Consider the following 18,934-nt stretch of genomic DNA (forward strand, 5'->3'; position numbering starts at 1 on the left):
AAATAATATCTGATTTTCTTGTTCTTAGGTTGGAATCTGTGCTTTTTTTAAACGGAATTTTCTATTCCACAGAATTTGGGTTTATCAAGCCTCTTTTTGTAAAATGTCGTTTATCTTTTTTTTCTGTAAATCCTAAAAACAAAAATAAAATGGTGGTTCTTTTTTCTTCTTGTGCAAAAGTAATGTGATAGTTGCAGCTCTGAATGAGTCTAATTTGGTCAGAGACTCTCTAGCCTGTAAAAGGTTGACCTCTGAAACCAGATTTTAATCAAATAAATTGACATGTATAGCTGCTTTCTATATTTCTTCATACCTGGGAACTCAGACCTGAGAATGAGCTCCTCAAACCAGTTCCAACTGCAAGTCTGAGTAGTTGCTAAGTGATCTGGATAAATAGACTAAAGCCATTAACTACGCTATTGCTCTGATTTATTTACTTAAGCTTTAAAAAGTTTAGTACAGAAGCATTTAACTGCCAGAGCTAGGAAATAAATACAGCAATGACTTCTTAAAACAAGAAACATTCTAGTTTTAAAATATCTTAGAATAATGAGGTATAAAACTACACAATTTTACAACTAGTTTAAAACCATTATAATGTCGTTAAAACAATTGTTCGTAACACAGCAGAAGTTCACAGGTTATTTTAGCGACATAAGCTCGCTAACGACAAGTGTCTAATTTTAGTGAGTTTTATATCTGCACATCAGTTTCTGGAAGAGACTACGTTAAATATTTATTTTGTTTTGTTCACTAGTGTTCTTTCGAGGGCTTCACAGAACAGATTGCTTTGAACTGAGATTAAATTAAACAAAGACGGACTCTACTTAGTTATCAGGTGACTCATAGTTATGCTGCAAAATACTTGATGTTAGCCCCTCATAGATACAGAAACGCTTGCGCTTTTAAAAGAAAAAAAAAGATACGAAGAGTCGTTTGGCGAAGCAGTTCTTTTAGAAGAGCCGAGTCACAAGATATGGATCTCGAAAATGAGCCGCAATTCCCACCGTTAAGGCATTAGGTTATAAAGAAAAAAGGTTTCGAGGTCTTACTGGAAAGAATTGAGAGCAATTTAGGTTTTTATGTCAAGTGTCTTCTATCTAAACAAGGACGTCGAGACCAAGACGTGCTGCGGGTTAAAATGTGTGGGAAGCCGTGCAGCTAGCAGCGCGGATGTTGCTCAGTGATGTTCAGTAAGTCAGGACACAGCTGGATGAACTGGCTGCGCTGCTGAGTGGAAGAGATAAGCTAACGATGGGCAGTGGATTATCGCTCTAGCTGGGATTCAGTCTTCCTGTGAACGGAAAAGAGTCATTAATGAAGCGGCATGGAGGTTAAAAATGACATTATTTGCAGCCCGGAGTCACACACTTATTTATTGACCATCCACAGAGAGGTATCACTAGCTTGTTCTATCCGTGGAATGTCGGCGCTCGTGACGGCCGTCCACCTCAGCAGAGTGGTCGGGATCCGGTGATGTTGTCGCTCGGTGCCCTAATCGGGACAGAGCTCCCACTCTGTTTTAGAAACCATGAAAAGCCGTGAGTATCAGCAGATCGACCCGAAGGCGCTGCCGACGCCCACCCAGAGCCCCCCTCCTCACCAACACCAGGCTGTCGGCGATGACGGGAGGAAGGACCCGAGGACACCCAAGAGAAAGTGGGAAGTTTTCCCCGGGAAGAACCGCTTCTTCTGCGATGGGCGGATTATGATGGCCCGTCAGAGTGGGGTCTTTCCCCTCACTCTGGGCCTTATCCTCGTCACGAGCGGTTTATTTTTCATTTTTGAGTGAGTTGTGTTTTCCACTTTGTTCCGTACATTTAAAGCGGCTGAAGTTTGGTAAAAGTAATCTCACGTCTAAAGAGTGAACATCATTATCATAGTTTATTTTGTTTCAAAAACAAACATTTACTCAAGATGATTTCCCCTCCTAAAACGAAGCATTCACGTGCCCTTTTCTGTGGTGACATCGCACGAGGAGTTATTTTGATCTATTTTTTGCAAGTTTTTAATCAAAGTTTTTTTTTATTTGTTTGTTTTCCATAAAACTGCAGGAAGACTGAGCAGAAAGAAAACATGTTTTTGAAGATTGTTCAGAAAACTCTGGAAATACAACGAAAAATCTTCAAAGGATGCAAATTTCACCAAACATTTGCGTCCTTTGGAAATGTTAAGTGGTGCTTGCAGTAGTACTGCAAGCACTACTTAATTGGTTCTGATCTGTCCTGTGAGTCATGGGTGTAAATCATAAATTGCGACTTTCAAACATTGCTTTTGGTCGTGCTTACAGGTCTAATATAAATTGTGAAAATCAGAAAATAATAGTAATATGAGGTCAAATTGATCGTTGTCCATACTGATAAAAAATATGACATCGAATGATTAAAAACAAATATATTCCAGACTCACTTTTGCTGCAAGAAAAAAGTATCCTGGTGCCAGTGCCTCAAAAAAATAAAATAAATAAATAAATAAAAAAATAAAATAAAATAGAATTAGATCACCTGGATGATGCAGTAAATTAATGCAAGGGACTGACTTAATGCCACCCTAAAATATTAGACATGCGTTTCACACTCGTAGACAGACTTTTCCCTCAAGGTTTGGGAACCTTATTTGGACTACATCAAACCTAAAATCTTCAGGGATTCGCTTAAGTTAATGTACTGGTTGTTTTATGTTGGCTCTTTGAGGTAATGTTAAAATCTCGTCACATCTTGTTGCTGTGAACTCAATATTGTGTCTAATATAATATAGATAATATAGAAGTATATAGATAATACTATATACTTCCTGCTTCTTCCCTTCAAATGATGATGCGTCTCCTGGCAGCTACCAGTGTTGTAAAACAACTCTAAGCAATTTAGTAACAAAGAAAAAAGAAAAAAAAAGAAGACTGCCATCGCTGACAAAAGCTGCTATTCTCTGTGCGACCACATGGTGGAAAGTGTCTGTCTCACAGGGCTCCAGACGGTAATTAAAAGCCAGAGTTATTAAACGAGAGCAGATTGTCTGTAAGTTACAGTGCTGATCTGTTTCCAGCTCTGGTTAGGGTCAGTCTCTTTATAATTCCTCCTCTCTTTCTCTCTCTCTCTCTCTCTTTCTGTGTGTGTGTGTGTGTGTGATTGTCACAGCTGCCCGTTCCTGGTCAAACACCTGACCAGATGTATACCTGCTATCGGAGGCGCCCTGTTTGTGTTCGTTCTCATCACGCTGCTCCAGACCAGTTTCACTGACCCCGGTATCCTGCCTCGAGCCACTCCAGAGGAGGCCGCAGACATAGAGAGACAGATTGGTAAGAAACGACGTCTCTGTGATCTTTAGCGGCCTCTTGACACATCGCTGCTTTTAGATTAACAGTTTATGCTGTTAAATATGGAGGACGTTTGACACAAGGGCTTTTAATTGGCTTCCCAAGGCGTCGTAAATGTCACGTCAACTTCATACACAGCTGTTTAATTGCATTGTTAAATTATTCAGCCCTCTTCCTGTTGCTTTGCTCCATGCTCTTCACATGTGTTAGTAGTTCTCCAGTAGTTGTGTTTGTTGTCAAAAAACCCCCAAAGTTCTGTTCCTGTGCGCCTCGGAGCCTCCTACACAGGACCAAAGTTTAGCCAGCAGTGATGTAAGATGGCTATCTTATTTAACTGTGCTACTTTTGTTCATGTTATTTTAAGATTACGCCACAAGTGGGAAACTTTTACTCAGAAATTTAAGCTATGTTCATTCATTTTCTTTCATTTCATTACAGTCAGTCCCTCCAGGACGCAATGTTTTTTGTGATTGTTGCGGCTTAAAATGACTGAGTTTGTGGCACCTTTTTACAAAAGTTATAGTCAAAGTTGCAATTTTTTTTCTTAATACTTTATTTTTGCCTTAAGATGGTCTTACAAAAAAGTGATCATTGTTACACCCAACCTTCCCAAAAAAGACAGGATTTTACCATGGTTAGTGTTTAAAGTGCAAATACCATTTACAAGTTCCAGAAATAGAAATAGCATCTTATACAGGTTAAATCATGATCTGAAGAAGGGTCAAAGTGCAAAAGAAGACTTCCATGTCGATCATTAAGGTTAACATGAACTGTTTACGGGGTACAAACAAAGCAAGCAAAACATATTAAGGTTTTTGCAAAAAATAAAAAGAATAAATATTACAATTTTAGCGTCACACATGCTTTCATCACTCAGGTTCAGCTTTCAAGAGACGTCATGAAACAAGAAGTTAAATTAGTCGGGGGCTCAAGCAGATGGTTAATCCCCTGAGCCAACACTGGTCTGACCAATCGTTTCTGTGATTGGTCAGAAAAGAAGGGAAAACAGAAAACATGAAGGTGATTGGTCGGATTTGCAGAGAAGTTGCAACGACTGGTGAAAATTGCAAGCCCACTAAGAAATTGTCAGTGATGAATGAATTTCGCAACATTGCAACTTCCAGAAGGACTGGATGGTGCCAATTCACAACTATGGTAAAGTCAAGGCACTTTGCAAGACAAATAAGAAAAGTCCAAATGTATAAAGTTCTTTGCAGAAGAAGTATTCACCAATACAAGCATGAGCTGTTTTTCATTATGGTCATTATTTAAAGCCGACTTCACTGGAGTTCCAAGCGTACCCAGTCCAACTGGAAACACGACCTCATGAGACCATCAGCCACTTAATGGAAAATGGTAATTACAGCATAAAGTATTTGTCTTTTTGTTACCAAGCTTTATAACAAGTAGAACCACGTCTGACTTTGCCGCAATCAAATCAGCTTTTATTTGTTTTTATCAAACTTGGCTAAGTATGTCAGGCGATTTGAAAGAAAGTCACTCAAATCCTGTTCTTATAACTGAGAATAAATTTGTCCAATCAAGCCCAAAACAACTTGAAAACTAGATGTTTTTCTTGCTATGAAGGGCAAAAAACGTTTTAGGTTTTAGATAACATCCCTTACAAAAAAAATGAAACGAAAGACAAACATAATCAGACAACTTTATTTGCTTGACTTTAGTTTTGTACTATTGCCTCGTTGATTTTGGCCCACGTGACAGAAAGTCTGGACACCCTGAAAAGAAAAAGAAAGGAAAAGAACCATGAGGTGATAAGGAGCAAGAACCCTAACGTTCAGTACTTCTCAGGAAGAGGTCTGATCAGCTGTGTAAGGGCATCTGATGTGAGTTGGGGCATCAAAGACAATCATGTTTTTTTAAAAAAGAGCAACGCCTCTCTCCATAGATGACACGGGGAACACCAGCTATCGGCCTCCGCCGCGCACCAAGGAGGTCCTCCTCAACCAGCAGGTGGTCAAGCTCAAGTACTGCTTCACCTGCAAGATGTTCCGTCCTCCTCGCACGTCCCACTGCAGCCTGTGTGACAACTGTGTGGGTGAGCTGTGGATACACTCACTAGACACCATGAGACATTTTATCAGCTGTCAATAATGAAAGAGGGTCCACAGTGTTGGAGTGAGCACGGTTCCACATGTTCCGTTAACAGAGAGCATGTTCTGGGAGGCTGATGTAGGCTGTTCTCGCACTGTTCCAGTCAAATCTCATCAAATTTTCCTGAACTCGCAGAGCGTTTCGACCATCACTGTCCTTGGGTGGGGAACTGTGTCGGAAAGCGCAACTACCGGTTCTTCTACAGCTTCATCGTGTCCCTGTCTCTCCTGACGGCATTCATCTTCGGATGTGTGACCACACATCTGGCTTTGAGTAAGAGACTTTTTCTTTCTTCAGCCGTCTGGAATCCCACGTACACCACCTGAATGGAGGACTCTCTGGTCTCACATTGGCACCAGATGACACGATTCACTTTCCAACATACAGTAGATCATTGTTACCTAGAATGGGGAAGATGTGAATCCTGCACTATCAATGCCCCAGCCATGAACTGTAAGAACATGTTTATATCTGTGCATGATTTAGGGTTTCATTTTTGAAGGAGTGGTGTTATGTATGTTCTAGGTACATAGAAAACACCACAATGAAGTAACTGTTACCTTCAGTTGTCATAAAAAGGCTTTATATATCAACCATTATGTGAAAAGAAATATGACTTTGTAATTTGAGAATTGGGGCTCTGTCTCTTTAAGAAGACCTTAAGCCTTCCAACCCTCCACTTTCAGCTCATCATCTCAACAAGATTCTCATTAACAACAGTTCTTAGGAGCTAAAGTGAACGCTGTCAGAATGTTTAATGTGCCGCTCCAATTTCTCAAAGACACAGCACCAGGACAACATTGCAGATATAACTAATAGACATCCTGCAGTCACATGGGCTCTCTTTGAAAAGCTAAAATTGTTTGGGACACAAATATCCACTGACACCGTTAATAGTTTCATTAATGTTCCTGATTCATCTCATGTCGTCCCCATTAAATAAAGTCTTACCATCATTTTAGTTAATTAAAAGTGAATTACTTCTGGCAGTTTTACAGCTCTGGTCGCTGTTGTGAACACATGGTAGGAGCAGTTGGCAGGCAGTGAAGAGACTAGTTAACATCAGGGACGGATTACTGAACTTACCTGGGATTTATGGCCAGGGCCCCAGGAGCTTAGGAACCCCTAAAGCCTTGGGCTCCGCCCAAAGAATCTACTGTAATTCAGGCTCATGTTAGGTTTGTTCCTGTCTGAATGTTGTCTGTTTGCATTCATACATAACATTTAAGGGGATTTTTTTCAGCATGTTCTCCCAGGGCTGATGCTTAGACCGCCTCTTGGCAACATGTATGTTATACACAAAAAACATCTGGGCCCAGGAGCCCGCAAACCCAGAAACCACCCGAGGGTTGAAAGGGTTATTTTTATATACTATTCTGTGTTATGTGTTAAAAGTGCGTTGCCTCCTGGGCGTGGAAGAAAGTTCAGGCTTAGGATTATTTTCTACTATCAGATCAGTGAATACAATAGTTTGTGCTTTTTGTTTTAGGGGCCAAAGGAGGAAAAGGCCTGATGTTTGCCCTTCAGGAGAGTCCTGGCAGATATCCTTTCATGGGGTTTCATTTTCCCAGTCATCTGTTTCATGCCGAGTCAAGTGATGATAAGTCAGTAAAGCTGGAAAAGGCTGTGTAAAATCTTCTGATTCCTACGTTTGGGTAGTTTCATCTTTTATGACTCAGATCTGACACGATGTTAAATCATGACCAGCTTTAATAAGTAAATCAATAACGGCAATTATGGTGCGAGGAATGTTTGTTCTTTTTTCTGAACGTTGTGTTTTAATACACCATGTACCAAAGAAAAAGAAACTCCTCAGTGGAATCATTTGAAGCTCCTATGATGTTTTCCTTGACCCACTCTTTTACTGCAGTGGAGTTGGCTATATGCTTCTTCTCAGTCTGGTCTATCTTGGGCCTTTCGGGCTTCCATACCTACCTTGTTGCTTCCAATCTGACCACCAATGAAGACGTACGTACACTAAACATCAGAGTATGTGCTGTTGCTCAATGTGATGGGATGAGAGTTAGACAAGTGCAAATGCAAATATGACAAAAATAATAACAAATGTAAGACTGTGGTTGCCAAGCAGTCAGGCATTTGATTTGAGTGTTTTCCATGTTTGGATAAATAGGAAAAGATTTTTGCATTTCCATATCTCTTTGGTCTAAATTGTGACCATACATACTGTATTTTCTTTACTGCTCAGTTTATTTCCTGAATTTCTTTCATTCTTTGTTTCTTTCATCCCTCTCTTGTGGTCAACCTGTCTTTCTTTCCTTTCTCCTGTCCTTCTTCTTGTTTTCTGTACTACATTCAATCCTTTCTTCCTCTCATCTCCAATCACTCTCCACCACAGCGCCCCTTCTTTTATCTTTCTCCACAATCTTCCTTCCTGTTTCTCAGTCATTGACCTTTGCAGTTTGCCAAGTGTAGACATAAAATCCCAGGGAACAGGACGTCTACAGCCTGTGATCTCTACACTGGGTGGATATATTTTTGGCAGCAGAGATGCCAAAAGCTCATAGACACAGATGTGGGATGTGAAATTGTGGGTGTAGTTGTTACGTAATGGAAACCATTACAATATCTGCTCAAAATCAATGACTAGTGTGTAACCATGTATTTTTATTTATTTTTCAGATCAAAGGCTCCTGGTCGGGGAAGAGTGGAGAAGCTGTAACCAACCCATACAGTCACAAAAACATTTTTATTAACTGTTGTTCAGTTCTCTGTGCGCCCATGCCACCCAGGTCAGTCTCTAAAGCGCCAAAGATTGTTGAACGGACATTATTTGTATTAAATCCTCGTCAGGATGCAGGATTTGCTGAAGTGGTATTTTTTGGAGAGGTTAAAAAAAAACCTCTCTAATTCTTAGTTTTACAGTTTCCATTTGGTCATTCAGTGGTTTGCTGTTTGCAGCTTGAGCGGTCAGCCAGCAAATTACATGTATTTCTATAGACAAGGCAGTGTGGTCGAGCAATCCCCACCTGATGCAGCATCCTGTTGATCGTCTGCAGAGCATAATATGAGGTTAGATTAGGTTATTATTAGATCAGTGGCATTAGCTCCATCTTTAATTATTTAGTGTTTAATTCTTCAAAAAATTAGGGCTTTTTCAGTTATTTTAGTCTCTGCTTGCCAAATCAACAGTGACTTTAATGTTGCCTTAATAAGCCAATAATTTTCATATTCCATCACTGCTCTGGGATTTGGCAAATAAAAAATAGTTTTGATGAACCTTACTGACCTAAAAAAGGGGAAAGTTTAGTCTGATAAAATGTCAGACAAGGAGGACAAAAAAAGCTTCATACAATGTACATAAACATCTGGTTTCCTCTCTCAGTCTTCCCGTTTGAAGCGTTTCTCTTTGTTCCGTACACTTCTTCACCAGAGCGTATTCCTTGCTAAGAATACCCACGATACAAGAGGTCTACTCTAAAGAGGAAAATGCAGTCAACCCTAATTAGTTTATTTTTTCTTTCTTTTTTTAAAGCTTGATCGACAGACGAGGCTTCCTGCCCGCGGATGAGCCGGCCAGGACGAGCGGCGTGGACTTGGAGCTGCCCAATCCAAACACTAAAAGTGATAGAAACGTGGTAGGAGGATCATTCCATCTGGTCCTTGACTTGCAGGAATCCTCCGTTGATTTTTCCCTGCTCCTGAATCAAACCAAACCTGCAGCCCTGCCTGTGTTGAAGCCTTGCTGCCTGCTGTTGTCCCGAAGCGGTCTCTGTCTGTCTGTCTGTCTGTCTGTCTGTCTGTCTGTCTTCCAGTGTCCTGTGGAGGTTCCTCCCCTCTGTGCTGTATTCAAACTGCTGTCACTAGTCAATATTCATCGTGATTTCAACTGGATGTGGGCTTGATGCTTCTCTACAGTCTTATTGGCAACAACAGCTACTTGTATTTCAGCCAGACTTACGTCATAGAAAGGCACTGTTTGTCATTTGGTAAATGCACAGAAGTTGCTGTACTTCATAGTTCCTGATGGTTGTTTAAAATATGAATATATTGGTAATTTCTTTCCTTAATGCATTAGATGTTAGTAAAATGGAGGCAAACAGTAATCTGTAGCTAAGCTAACTATGCTGAATGGTTGATAATCTCACAGTCTACCCACTTCTCTCTCGGAGAACTGAGTTACAAATTTGACACTCGTCTTTTCCTCTCTCTTATCTCTCAATTGTTTTGAAAGCATGATTTACTAAATCATCTCCATCAAGCGCACTAAGAAGGAACAAACTATTTCATGCAGATCCAGGGGGGGTTCAGTGCAAATACGGATGTGTGCTTTTTGGTCTGGGAGTGGTAACATTTAATTTTTACTGTTAAAAGCAATTTTAGATAACACAATATGATTAATTTTGTAATTGACTGGGCCCCATTTTATTTAATTTCATGGGCCCTTGGAATTGTAACGTTCCCCCCTATACAGCGCCACTGAGTAGCATGACTTATTTTATCACTCAGTTTTGAACAGATATAGAAGCCTATGTTAGCTGCATGCTAACCAACATCAAAAACAACAAGTTAAAGGTGGGTAACTATGGCAACCAGTGACAGTTTAAAAGCCCACTGATGCTTTCTCCAGTCAGGTTGTGCGCGCCTCCACCGTGTTGATAAAAAATCCATCAGACAATCCTGCTCTGAATATCAAACGAAACTGTGACATCACAATGTTACTCCAAAAGCAGAATTCTGACATCACCAGCGAGTATATAAGCTCCTCACATTCGTCCACTTTCATCACAACCCTTTAGCAGCAGTTGTTGTAGCGCTTTTTTCACTGCGCAGATCTGACTGCAAGGTGTAGTATTAACCAGTTTGCATAATCAGAAGTAGGTACGATACGGAGTCATGTTTGGGGTGAATAATTAATACAACTGATGCAAAAAGTAAAGTTTGTTAGTACTGCTATTTATTGCAGTGGCAATAATAATAATAATAATAATAATAATAATAATAATAATAATAATAATAATACAAACAACAAAACAATAAATTTCCCAAAAAAAACAGGGAGGAAAAAAAACCAAACCAACAAAAACAATTATTATAATAATCAGTGATACGTCAAAATCGAATGGAGTCCATAAAAGGTCCAAGAGCAAAGAGAAAATAATTATTTTCCCCTTTCAACAATGCTACTTAAGAGTTTTAGTTCGTTTCCAGTAGGGAAAGTGCAGTTCTGTTTCCTACCACCAGGTGGTGGGCAGTGTTGGCATAGTTACTTTGAAAAAGTAACTTAGTTAGATTACTGACTACATGATTTGGAAAGTAACTAAGTTACATTAAAAGTAACTTTTTAGTTACTTTCAGCAGCTGCTAATGATGGACAGGGAGAGACTGAGTAAAACTACCTTAATGACGGACAAATTCTGGGATTTATTATGAGTCTCTGCTTATTCCAAAGCCCAAATGAGCAACTTCACGTTCAAAAACGAGCCCAAAAAGGCGCAACCCGCCGCTCATTAAATTTGTAAGCGACTTTAAAAAAATGAAGAACAAAGCCGTTTATAATAATCGGACTTGGCGACAGAAACTCAAAATAGTTCCAGTTTTTCCTCCAACAAAATGCGCATCTCCCTCCATTGTTTACATTTCTGTCGCATAGAGACGTCGGTCACTCGACAAGACGAGTAGAGGAAATACGATTGAATAACAAAAGAAGATAGTAACGCAGTAACGCAAAAATGATTTTGATAAGTAACTGTAGTCTGACTACTGGATTTGAAATAGCAACGCGTTAGATTACTCGTTACTGAAAAAAGTGGTCCGACGTCAGTAACGCGTTACAAATTAACGCGTTACTGACATCACTGTTGGTGGGTGGGTAGCTCGCCATCTTCAGTCATCAAAGAAGTGAATCCAAGGAGGAAAAAAAACTTGACCTAAAAGACCAGATAACACACATTTAGTTCATTTATAACATTATATTCATATAAACTAAATGGGGGGACAAGAAGACTGTTAAATACATTCTTGCTATATTTTAACAATCTCATAAAAAAAGAAATCTTTTTAAAAAGTGCACTTCATAATTCAAGTTCAAAATTGCCTAAGTAATATAATTAGCAATCATTACAAACAACTAATATTGAATCAAATCAATCAACTTAAAATGTGATTGATCAAAGTAGCTACAAGCTAAATCATATTGGGTACCAATTTCCATTGTTGTACCAACATGGAGTGCAAACACCAATAAGAAATCATGAAAAAATAATCAAATCTAAAATTGAAAAGCAAACCCTTAAATATTAAAGGTGTGGTCTTTAATTCGGCTGCCATAAGCATGTAATGAGTAGACCAAATTGATGTGAGCCACTGATTGTCGAGTTGGTTGCTAATGCTAACTAGCGGAGCAGAACGAAAATAACGCCCCGTTATTTACTCACCGTCGAGTAATGGATTGTCTGAGGAGGTGGATGCTATGGTAACTTGTTCAATTCTGGCAACGGATCACAACCTGGCGAGTGGTTCAACGGGAGGGAAATATTAGCGGCGCTATCATTGCAGATACTATGTAACGTCAGTTAGATGATGTTTAGCAACTTACCGCAAATCTTCAAGTTTCAAAGATAAAATGAATGATGAGTTGATTTAAACCCTCTGGTTGTTTTATAAACAACCGACGAGACATCCAACAATGAGCAGCAGCAATGTTGGGAGAAAAGAGGAGAAACCCGGAAGCACACACGACAATCAACTTAAAGGGACACATTAGGGAAGGTGATTGGGTCATGGCGGCCACCTGGGTTACATTGTCGATATGTTTCTCTTGATAATTTATTTAGCAGTTCGCAGTAAGACTTTCAACTTTGTTTGGTGATCATTTCTTTTGCAGATTGACATCAAACGTAGTGTGAAATCTTTCTAGAGCAGTGATTTATCTTACAACCTGAAACAACCGAAGGTTACAATGCAGACCAACCAGCCTAGAGTTGAAGAGGTTGAATTCAGCAACATTGTCGAAAGAGAAATACAGCCACCCAAGCCACCGAAGCGCAAAAAGAAGAAGGTGTCATTTGCAGTCTGGTGGGAGCTGTACGCACCTGAGGAGCTAAAGATTTGTGATGAAAATATCAAACAGCAGGACTCTTCACTCTTGACTGAAAATGAATCGGTTACCATAGCACAGGAGACAGTGGATCAAAAAGAGGACAGACCCACATTTAAAACCTGGTCGGAAGAACAGCTCCCCATTGACCAAGAGATCTCTGCAGGAAATATTGAAAAGCAGAACGATTCACTGATCAGTGAAGAAGAGTCCGTCAATGCAGGAGACCCTCGATATATCAGAGAAGGAACAGCCCTCTGAGTCTAAGGAACAGCCACCAACCACCAGGCGCATCAAGAAGAAAAAGGTACCCTTTCATATCTGGTTGGAGAAACATGCCCCCGCTGATCTAAAGATTTCAGATGAAAGTACTGGAAAGGAAGACGTTTCACCAGTTACCGAAAAACCATCGATCTCCGTACTGCAGGAGACAATTGATGAAGCAGAGAAGGAAGAGTCCTTTAAGTCTTGCGCTGAAAATGTTAATACGCAAGACACTTCTCTGCCTGAGAAAGAAGGAGATCAGGAAGATTCTTTAAAAAAGGAGATTTGCGCGAAGGAAACACTACTGATCACTGAAAAGGCTTTCGTCTCCACAACACAGGAGACTCTGGATCAGCAAGAGGAGGAACAGCCACTAAAGACCAGGCGCATCAAGAAGAAAAAGGTACCCTTTCATATCTGGTTGGAGAAACATGCCCCCGCTGATCTAAAGATTTCAGCTGGAAGTAGTGGAACGGAAGACGTTTCACCAGTTACCAAAAAACCATCGATCTCTGTACTGCAGGAGACAATTAATGAAGCAGAGAAGGAAGAGTCCTTTAAGTCTTGCGCTGAAAATGTTAATAAGCAAGACACTTCTCCGCCTGGAGAAGGTGATCAGGAAGATCCCTTGAAAAAGGAGTCTTGTACAGAAGAACCTGTGATTTCCACAACACAAATGGTCACCGAAAAGAAATCCATCTCCAAATCAGAGATGAAAGTGGATCAAAAATGGGAGAAACAGAGATCAAAGACAAAACACATCAAAAAGACGCCACTATTATGGAAATCTTTCCCAGAGTCAGACGCTTGTGTAGATTTAATGTTTTTGACAGAAAATGGTGACATCAATAACGGTCCTCTGCCAGAAAAACCAAGTCATCAGGCAGCTTTGCCCAGCAGAGGAAAGAGGACATTTAGGAAAGTGTTCCCTGAATCAGAACCTCACATTGACCTAAATTTCTTCGCTGAACAAATCGAAGGGCAAAATGATTCAGTTCCGCCAAAAGACGGTGAACAGGTAGCTTTCTTGGAAAAACAGCTTTATTCCAAGCACACTTTGATTTCTACAACAAGTCAAGCAAAGTGTACATGCCAGGCCAAATCTAAAGAACCTGAATTGGGAAGTATCGAACTACAGAAATACTTGATGAGACAGCTTGATGAGATGTTCGACATAAATCGCAAAATAAGTGCTAAACTCAAATACCAGAACGATCTGTTGAGGAAAGTTCTCTCAGAGCAAAGACAAAACAGGAAGTCAACGGAGTGGGGCCAGGTGTGGGCTGAGTGATTGGTGGGAATTGGAAAAAGAGCAACTGTTGTTAATTGGACATTTTAGACAATATTAAAAAACCAAGACATCAGTACTCATGTTCATCCATTATACAATTTGTATTTCTAATACTAAACAGAAAATTAGAACCATATTTATTAATTAAAGGGACATTTAGACAAAGAAAATGCAAACAACGTGGAACAAAAAGAGACTTTTTTTTAGAAGTCTAAACCTATACAAATTGGGAAAAATCTATCTATCTATCTATCTATCTATCTATCTATCTATCTATCTATCTATCTATCTATCTATCTATCTATCTATCTATCTATCTATCTATCTATCTATCTATCTATCTATCTATCTATCTATCTATCTATCTATCTATCTATCTATCTATCTATCTATCTATCTATCTATCTATCTATCTATCTATCTATCTATCTATCTATCTATCTATCTATCTATCTATCTATCTATCTATATAGAGATATATCTATATAGAGATATATCTATATAGATAGATATAGAGATATATCTATATAGATAGATATAGAGATATAGATCTATATATAAATCTCATATGTATGCATTTGCATATATACATGTATGCATGTATTCATGTAAATATACATGATGCAAAAAAAAAAAAGAAGTATTTCCATAGGAGTTTTGCGAAATAAACCAAATTCCATACAGCCAAAGAAACCTCATCTCGTAGTTGTGCCAAAACGTTTATTTTTTTATTTTTTATTTGCCCGAAATTGGCATGTTTCCATTAGCAAATTCATTTTTGAAATGTCAAATTGTGTAATTATATTGTCAGTGGAAACCCTGCTATTGCGTATTTCAATTGTTTGGAGTATTTTCAGAAAGTTCATGCATAGTAAGAAGGGAAAACTTTAGCTTCCTTTGTTGTTTCCTTGTTCTCCCAGATCAGAGGTGGATACAAAAGGATTTCTGTATAATAGTTTCTGCACCTCAGGCACAGTTTCAGTCTATTTTGATATCAGATAGCTGCTTTTTGACATTTGAAGGTGGGCTTTTGTGTACGCTAGAGGAACACCTTTCAAGCCATTTCTATAGTTTTTCCCCCCGTTGTGTTTGAGTGAATGTACTGTCCCTTGCAGAAGTATTCACATCCCCGAGGCATTTTCACATTTCTTTGTGCAACAATACAACCACAAATGATGTATTTTATTGGGAGTTTATGTGATAAACCAAAACTACAGAAAACATGCAAAGTGGAAGGGAAAAAATACCTGGTTTCCAACTGTTTTACAAATGCAAATCCAGAAAGTTCACTCTCTTATTTTGACGTTCTTAAATAAAATCTAGCTCAATTATTCAACATTTGCCTTATTAGACTATGCAGTACATCTGTGTGATACAGCATATTTTCGTATCAGTCTGATATCAAGTGAATACAGTGTCATCGATGCCAATACTATAACAATAACTTTTACTTAAGCTTGATATGTCATCAGACTTCTGACCGTTAGACATCTTTGTGTTGTTTTTATTAAATTATGCTTTTTAAAACCTACGATAGAATGTAAATAAAGTTTATAAGTGTCTACAAAATACTTTGATAACATATTTACATGATACAGAAAACGTAAATAAAGTTAGTCTGATAAACTTCATTCTATTACATGTCACAAATTAGCTAATTTTTTCAGCTGAATCTCCATTCTCCTTTTTCTCTCTTTTAGTGCAGAAACGAAACACATTTGTTTGCATTGTTTTCTAAATAAAGTGCAGACATCAGAGCAAGTCACAGCAACAAATTCTTTGAGAAACTACAATACAAAAACAAAAAAAAATTTCAAGAGGGAGTCCTAAACTAAAGTATTGAGCTTACGGTCGATCTGATACTGATATCGATATTTTACATCAGAACCTTTGTACCAGGTTTAGTCCCCATTTTGTTTGTACACCACCTTTATAAGTGAGACCCCAGACCTGTCACATTCCCTCTATGCTCCCCTCCCCATTTCCACCTTGTAGCTGATCTTCAGTCCACACCCGGTTTGTGTGTCTTCAGCTGCGCCCCAACTCACTGTTGTGTCTGTGGTGTGTCTCTGTGCCTGTATCCCACTTCCATCGTCAGGAGGAGTTGTGTCTGGACTTTGCAGTGTCCTGCGCTGGCTAATAAGCTGCTTTTATGACGAGACTTGAGCATGGTAAGCATGTTCAGACAGAGGGAGCATGTTGATCCGGTACCTGTTGCTGTCTCTCTGTGTTTCCCCGGCTGCCCTGCATGCTTATCCACCAGCACTGCTATGATCCATGAATAGGAGCGTGAACCTTCAGCATTTTACATGTTGCGCTGTAGAAGTATTTGCCCCTTCACAGGTTTCTTCTGTTTTGCTTTTTTGCTACGCTGACAAAATCTTAACTATCAGACAACATTGGAAACCAAAATTGAGCATTTTGGCCTAGACAAAAGCTCTGTTTTGTCTCAAAATTTCTGCCTCCATGTGCATGTAGATACATTCCCAATCACCAAGCTCTACCCAAGTGGCAAGATGCAGCATACGTCTCATTAGGAGACAGTCTTGGACCTTGCTGGACACTCTTGGACATCCTTAAGTCATCTTACCTGCATAAGAACCCTTCACTTTGATTTTCTGTGCACTGAGCAGAGGTGCGATCCTAAGACCACCAAAATGGATCCCCACAGCACCTAGAAATTCTGTCTGTAAAATCTATGAAGAAGAGAATCAGTGACAAAGGGCAACTTTAGTCCAACTCACCAGAAACGGACCAGACTTGCAGTGCGGACCAAGTTCTGACAGCAGTCCTACAGAGACCTAACTGCCTGTATTAAACTTAGGTCTCTGTTTTCCGCACACTAATTTATTGCTATGTTGTTTGTCCTGTATGTTTTTCTGACTTTTGCCTTCATTCTTAACTTTTGTTTCCATCCCCCTCCACAGTGCGTACAGGGACCTAAAGGTCTGCTGGAGTCAGCGGCTCTCACTCCTCTTCTGGCCACCTCGTGTCCTCAGGGGAAACCTCAGACAGCTCTTCCTTTCCCAGAAAGCATCTCGGCTCTGAACTCCGACCCCTCCCTGGAGCTCTCCCAGAGATGCGGCGGCACCCACCACAACTCCAAGACCTACGGGAGCACTTCTCCTCCGCTCCCCACCAAGGGTCGCTTGCACAAGCACAAACGAGCCTCTTCACATTCTCCCAGACCCACCTTTGACGACCACGTTACCCCTTCCTCCCATGACGGGAACCATTGCTCCGCTGCCAGGGGCCACCGAGGAACCAAGTTTGCCACACTGCAGTGACTGACTCCGGTCATATATGGGTTCAGAAAGCACATTATACACTTAAGCTTTAAAATGCCACAAGAGCAGAAATGGAGGCATGTCTGGGGTCTTAATGGCTCTTAGGTTAAGATGACTTACAAGTCAGCTGCATATCTAGTAGAAGGGTGGTTCCATGTGTGGCTATGTTCAAGGCGTTGCTCAGAGGAGTGACTGAACCTGTTTTGACCTTTGCCCCTTCTAGGACCAACAAACGTGGATTTATTTTAAATGAATGCAACAAGAGTTATCTACTGCCAGTAAGAAATGAACTGCTTACAACCTTTTGAGTGAACCTCACTTCAAAATGCCTCCACCGTCATGGCAATTTCCAGATATCTGAAATTCTTTTTATGACCAGACATATTTTTAAATCATGATATCGCTAATTATCTTCTGTTTTTTTTTTTTTTAGATGAAATACCTTTTTGAGACATCTCCAATTACATTCTGACTAGTGTATACGACAGTAGATTTACCATCAATTTGTAAAGGAGCTTTAATTCAAGATAACTAAAAGTAGTCTTTTTAATTGTTTGACATCTGAAACATATGTTTCAGATATGAACAATTAAATTATTACTAGTCCAAAATTAAATTTAAGCTGTTTCACTTTTTGTTCTGACCAGTCATATTTGTAATTAAAGATATTTTGAATGACAACATAATTCCAGATATCTTAAATGTAGTTTTAGATATGTAGATTTGACTAGTGCAATTTAAATTCCAGATATTTTGAAAGCAATTAATAATGAGACAAAAATAAATATTTTAATTATCTATAACTATCATTTTGACTAGTTAAAATTCCTTTTAAGATATTTCCAAATGAATCAGAGATGTCTTTATTTGGACAGCTTTTCTAATTTAGATATCTTGAATTAGCATTTTTTCCAGTCAAAATGATTTTGAAGCATTTTGACATTTCAATATTACAATAAAAAAATGTTGACAGAGGCACGTTTTTCTGTTCAAAGCCATTTTTAAGTGTATCATGTTACTTGGAGGAAAATATAGAAAATTCTTTTCAGATTTCTGAAACAGTCTTCAAGTTATCAATTGTTTTTTTGCGTTTTCCGCATATCCTGTAAATATTTTTGAACTGAACTGAATACCACTGAACCCTTTCTATATTCTGGTATTTTCTGCCAATTTTGTGCAAGACACCCAAAATTCTGCAGGCAACTTGTTGGACAGCTCAATGGCACCACAAGGGGGTTTTCTAAATTAATTCAAAATTAATTAAGAAATCTAAAAATGTAATTCTGACTCGTCATGATTACGTTACATCTACCTTACGGATGTGTGACCCTTCAAATTATGAATCCGGTGAAGACATTTGAGATATTGTGAAAGTATTTTGGTTTGTCAAACCAAAATTAAAGATATCTTGAAATATTCTTGTTAGGCAGACGTTTTAAATCGGGGATAGTTAAAATGTAGTTGTGTAGTCAAAAGGCATTTTTAGACATCTGGGGTGTAATTATTGATAGTCAGACAAACCTGATTTTATGCCATAGAACCAAACCTTCCATAGAGTGTCATTTTCTTTGGGTTCCAGCTTAAATGGTAACTGATGACAGCTGAATTGG

At 39.2% G+C, this 18,934-nt stretch overlaps 1 protein-coding gene across 2 annotated transcripts; it reads left to right on the top strand.

Annotated features, from left to right (window-relative positions):
- Positions 1-1,509: 1,509 nt before the first annotated feature.
- LOC122843475 (palmitoyltransferase ZDHHC18-B-like) lies at positions 1,510-18,449 on the top strand. 2 transcript variants are annotated; one of them, XM_044138247.1, is made up of 9 exons: positions 1,510-1,788; positions 3,135-3,295; positions 5,220-5,369; positions 5,561-5,698; positions 6,915-6,966; positions 7,291-7,393; positions 8,066-8,175; positions 8,919-9,021; positions 16,965-18,449. In XM_044138247.1, exons 1-9 carry the CDS (start codon positions 1,532-1,534, stop codon positions 17,322-17,324), a joined length of 1,434 nt encoding a protein of 477 aa, XP_043994182.1. In that variant the 5' UTR covers positions 1,510-1,531; the 3' UTR covers positions 17,325-18,449. The 2 variants fall into 2 exon arrangements, with proteins under 2 accessions (XP_043994182.1, XP_043994183.1); XM_044138248.1 differs by lacking the exon at positions 5,561-5,698.
- Positions 18,450-18,934: the final 485 nt, after the last annotated feature.

The sequence above is a fragment of the Gambusia affinis genome, linkage group LG14, assembly GCF_019740435.1.
Source record: "Gambusia affinis linkage group LG14, SWU_Gaff_1.0, whole genome shotgun sequence".
NCBI lineage: Eukaryota > Metazoa > Chordata > Actinopteri > Cyprinodontiformes > Poeciliidae > Gambusia > Gambusia affinis.